Source organism: Perca fluviatilis, chromosome 3 (genome assembly GCF_010015445.1).
Source record: "Perca fluviatilis chromosome 3, GENO_Pfluv_1.0, whole genome shotgun sequence".
Taxonomy (NCBI): domain Eukaryota; kingdom Metazoa; phylum Chordata; class Actinopteri; order Perciformes; family Percidae; genus Perca; species Perca fluviatilis.
In genome coordinates, this window is record NC_053114.1 from 46,067,019 (window position 1) to 46,072,386 (window position 5,368).

The 5,368-nt window shown below is 43.2% G+C and overlaps 1 protein-coding gene across 1 annotated transcript; it reads left to right on the forward strand.

The window, feature by feature from the left end:
• Positions 1–195: 195 nt before the first annotated feature.
• LOC120556227 (forkhead box protein B1-like) lies at positions 196–1,278 on the forward strand. The gene has a single exon (XM_039795678.1). It carries the CDS (start codon positions 325–327, stop codon positions 1,276–1,278), a length of 954 nt encoding a protein of 317 aa, XP_039651612.1. The 5' UTR covers positions 196–324.
• Positions 1,279–5,368: the final 4,090 nt, after the last annotated feature.

Genomic DNA, 5,368 nt, shown 5'->3' on the forward strand with positions numbered 1-5,368 from the left:
GCCTACTTCTCTGTGATAACTGGACATGCAAGACATTTTTTTTTAAACTAAACTTTTAGGCATTTTTAAACACTTATGTCGAAAAAACGTAAAAGAAATTCCTGCACAAGTTTTGCCTCTCATTAGTCCATCCTTTTGGTGTCTAAAGTTAGCTGTTGTTGCCGCATGACAGCCACTTTGTGTCGGGGAAACTTACCTGCAACAGCAGCTGAAAGCACCGGAACCGTAGCCACTTTTCTCGGCCACATTTAACTTCACAGACCGCTCAACTTGAGCGGAGGTGGGGGGAAAGAGTTTCTGCACACACCTGTTCAGCAGAATAAAATGCCTCGGCCGGGGAGGAACACGTACAGCGACCAGAAGCCTCCCTACTCCTACATCTCCCTCACGGCCATGGCCATCCAGAGCTGCCCGGAGAAGATGCTCCCCCTCAGCGACATCTACAAGTTCATCATGGACCGGTTCCCGTACTACCGGGAGAACACGCAGCGCTGGCAGAACTCCCTGCGGCACAACCTCTCCTTCAACGACTGCTTCATAAAGATCCCGCGCAGACCGGACCAGCCCGGGAAGGGCAGCTTCTGGGCTCTGCACCCGAGCTGCGGAGACATGTTTGAGAACGGGAGTTTCCTGCGACGCCGGAAGCGATTTAAAGTGGGTGGCATGCAGGTGACAGACCCGCTGGCTGCCACAAAGCCGCAGGACGCGGCTCTCTTCCTGCAGCAGCAGCAGCAGCAGCAGCAGGCCAAGCTGCGGCTCAGCGCGCTGCACGCCGCGGCCTCCGCCGGGCACCTACCGCTTCCACACATGCCGGGCGGGTACAGCTCCGTGTCGCAGCCGTCCGGCTTCAAACACCCTTTCGCCATAGAGAACATCATCGCCAGAGAGTACAAGATGCCGGGCGGGTTGGCGGCCTTTTCCTCTGCGGGATACCCGCCGCTGCACAGCCAGCTGCCCCCGGCCTGGCCGCACATGTACGGCTCCGGAATGATGGACAGCGCGGCGGAGTACTCCGCGTACATGCCGCTCAAGTCGCTGTGCCACGGCGGGCAGACTCTTCCCGCCATCCCCGTGCCCATTAAAGCCACCCCGGCCTCCATGCCGGGGCTCCCGCCGGGGCTGCACACACACATCCCGGCCTTCCTGGCAAACTCTCCCCAGTCTCTGAGCCCCACATCCCCGCAGACAGCCACCGGACAGAGCAGCCCCGCGGCGCCCGGAGAGGCGCTCTCTGCCTCGGCCTCCGCTGCGCTGCAGTCCGCGGTGCCGGTGCACTGACGGGAAGCTGACTTTGTGGATTTTTTATATATATAATGAAAACTATTTAAAAAAAAAAAAATAGGAATTTATTCAACTCGAAAGCAGTGTTTTCATCTCCAGGACACAAACGGATTGTGCGTTAACATTTTTCTTTTCTTTTCTTTTCTTGTTTGTTGTTACTTTGAATCAGTTTTATTTCAGAATTTAAAAACAAAAACTACAAAATACTTTTTTATCTTAAAAAAAAGGAAACAAAGGATTTTTTTTATTATTAGGAGACTTCTGTTTGTTTGTTTTTCTGAAAAAGAAACTCATCCATCAAAACCTGAACATGTCCTCCGACATATGTAATGTATGTAAAAACACAAATTAGTTCAGAATCAGAAACTAAAAGATCACGTTTTTTTATTTTTATCTTTCAAAACTCTTTCAAAAAATAACGAAATAACCAATTTATTCAACTCCAAAAAGCAGAGTTTCATCTCTCCAGGAAACAGCAAAGCGAGCGAATGTGTATTTTTGGATTTTATTTTGGAAAGCTGGAGCCTGAACATGTTTCTCCGTCATGACCTCTGATCCAAAACCAAAAGAATCGGATATATTTTCTGCAAAAAGTTTTGGATAAAAAAAAAAAAGAGAACATAAGAAATGTTCTGTGTGTTCATATTTCAGACACTTTTGTCGTGTTTGGCTCTTTAATCTGAGAGCTAGAGAAACATGTGTGACAAAGTATATGAAGATTATATACAACCATCGTGAGATTATTACGTTTTCTGGCTCGAAAAAAAAATACCGTAATCTCAGCTACGGAAGCTCTTTTGTCTCAAATCAAAAACTTTATTTTTAAAGAGAAAATTACTAAGTTTATTCAACTCCAAAGCATTGTTTCATCTTGACAGACACACAGTTATATTTTCATTAATATTAGGACACTTTAGTCGTGTTTGACTCTTTAATCTGACAGCTGGAAACACTATATATTATATTATATAGTGTATACAATATTAAGATTATACATCCATTTTTTGGCTCATAAAAAGGTTGTGTATCTCCGCAATGTCTCATTTGCGTTCACATATTTACCCTGCGATGCAGTTTGACTTCCGCGCGCACACACACACACACACACACACACACACACACACACACACACACACACACACACACAGACAGACAAACACACAAACACACACACATATACACACACACACAGAGAAAGAGACAGACAGACAGACACACACACACACACACACACACAGACAGACACACACACACACACACACACACACACAACAGAGACAGAGACAGACACACACACACACAGACAAACACAAACACACACACACATATACACACACACAGAGAAAGAGACAGACAGACAGACACACACACACACACACACACACACAGACAGACACACACACACACACACACACACACACACACAGACAGAGACAGAGACAGACACACACACACAGACAGACAGACACACACACACACACACACACACACACACACACAGACACACACACAGTGTGTCATTATTAGGATACTTTTGTCATGTTTTATCTTTAATCTGAGAGCTCAAACACTTGCAGCAAAGTTTATTACAATGACAATAAAGTACAATCTAATCTAAAATAATCATGAGATTATTATGCATTTTTTTGCGCTCATCCAAAACGCTGCGTATATCCAAAATGTCTCCTTTGCGTTCACAAATCTTCCCCGCGACTCAGTTTGACTTCCGAAGCAGAAACTCTGAACATTAAATTCTCTTTTTTCATTCAAAATAAAAATGATTAATTCATTCAGCTCAAAATAATAGTTTGATCTCGAAGACACGAAGTTAACGGAGGATTTGAATTCATCCATCGCCACCCTGAAGCCTCAACATGTTCCCCCAAATCAGCTCACAGGTTGACCTTTGACCTCCATTCAAACAACATCAACAAGTTCATTCAGATGGTTTTGGGGGGCTTCTACCCCTCGTGTTGTCCTCTCGTCGACCAACGAGCAACTTCTGGTTTTTCTGGGTCAAAATTTAAAATGAAAACTTTTTTTTTAATCAACGTTTTGGTCATTTCTTATAATTCTTTTTTTTTTTTTATATGATTATTTTTTCACATTTTTGTCATTTTTTTTCAAGATTTTTGATACTTTTTCCAATGTTTTTGTAGTGTTTTGTGCGGCTGTTTTTGTCATTTTGTTTGACCTTTTTTTTTTTTACCTTTTTCTGACATTTTTCTAATTCTTTTTCAACGTTTTTGTCACATTTATTCTAAGTTCTTTGACATTTTTTTTCATCGTTTTTTATTTTATTTTTCCGATGTTGTAGTGCGGCTTTTTTTTCTCATTTTGTTTGACTTTTTTTGAAGCTTTTTGTCACATTTTCAACATTTATTTCAACGTTTTTGTCACATTTATTTCTAAGATTTTTGGCATTTTTTTCCAACGTTTTTTTGCTACAATATCTTTGTTACTCTTCCTGATGTTTTGTGCGGCTTTTTTTTTTGTCATTTTGTTTGACGTTTTTTGAAGCTTTTTCTGACATCTCTGTCACCCTTTTTCAACGTTCTTTCATCAATATTTGCTTTTCAAATGCTATAAAATTGAATAAAGTGCCCAGAATTTGACCCGAGGACAGCAGGAGGGTTAAACCACGAGGGGGGGGGGGGCAGTTTACTTTCCTGTGAATCCGTTTTGTTTCCGAGTCTGAAAACTGAAGTTGGTTTCTCTGCACATTCCTTCAGTGGTTCACGGTCGGATCGTGTCGAGACAAATTACCCCAATCTGTTTGTGTGTGTGTGCGTGTCTCTCTGTGTGTGTGTGTCTGTGTGTGTGTGTATGTGTCTGTCTGTATTGTTGTGTGTGTGTGTGTGTGTGTGTGTGTGTGTGTGTGTGTGTGTGTGTGTGTGTGTGTGTGTGTGTGTGTGTGTCTCTGTGTGTGTGTGTGTCTGTCTGTATGTGTCTGTGTGTGTGTGTGTGTGTGTGTGTGTGTGTGTGTGTGTGTCTCTGTGTGTGTGTGTGTGTGTGTGTGTGTGTGTGTGTGTGTGTGTGTCTGTCTGTATGTGTCTGTGTGTGTGTGTGTGTGTGTGTGTGTGTGTCTGTGTGTGTGTGTGTGTGTGTGTGTGTGTGTGTGTGTGTGTATATTGTTTGCAGCCTTTTCTTCTCCGGCTGAAAGGAAACTCTCAGATTAATGACTCTTTAACATTTGTTCCACTTCACTTCAGCCTCTCAGCTGCGTTTTTTATTCTGCCGCTGGAACAAAAGTCCAACTAACCCCCCCCCACCCACCACAACCTCCCCCCCCCACCACCTCCCCCCCAACCTCCCCCCCCACCCAACCACTCGCAGGATCCAAAACATAAAACGCTGAAAAACTGGAGAGGGAAACCTTCGCATAAATGCAAACAAACATTTGACAAACCATAAATCACACACACATGTAAAGTAATGTAATGTAACACACACACACACACACACATGCACACACACACACACATGCAAAGACACACACAAACACACACACACACACACATGCACAGACACACACATAAGACGCTCACACACATGCATAGACACACAAACAAACACAGACACGCACAGACACAAACACAAATGCATAGACACACACAAACAAACACACATGACGCACACACACACACACACACGCACAGACACACGCACAGACACACGCACACACACACACCCAGTGTCCTTCTTTTCTTATTTTAAAAGGTCTCTTGTATTTAATAATGGATATGAACAATCACAGAGATGAGAAGATGAAATGAGACTTGAGAATCATATATTTAGGAGGTATCTGAGCGTGAATGCACCCACCTGTCGGCCATCTCTCATGCGCTTTGAAAAGAAAAAGAAATAGATGTTTTTTTTATCCGCTAGAGCCTAATTTAAAAGGTGGTTTTGGTCTGTTGTTTAATTTTTTTTTACAGCGCTGTTGTGATGTGTCATATGTACCGCTGCATGCTTCTGCTGTCTGAAAAAAGTCCAAATAACTCAGTGTTTGTACGTTTTTTTGGGGGTGGAGGGGGGGGGGGGGCTGAAAGCAACAACAAAAGAGAAGAGTAAAAAAAAATAAAAA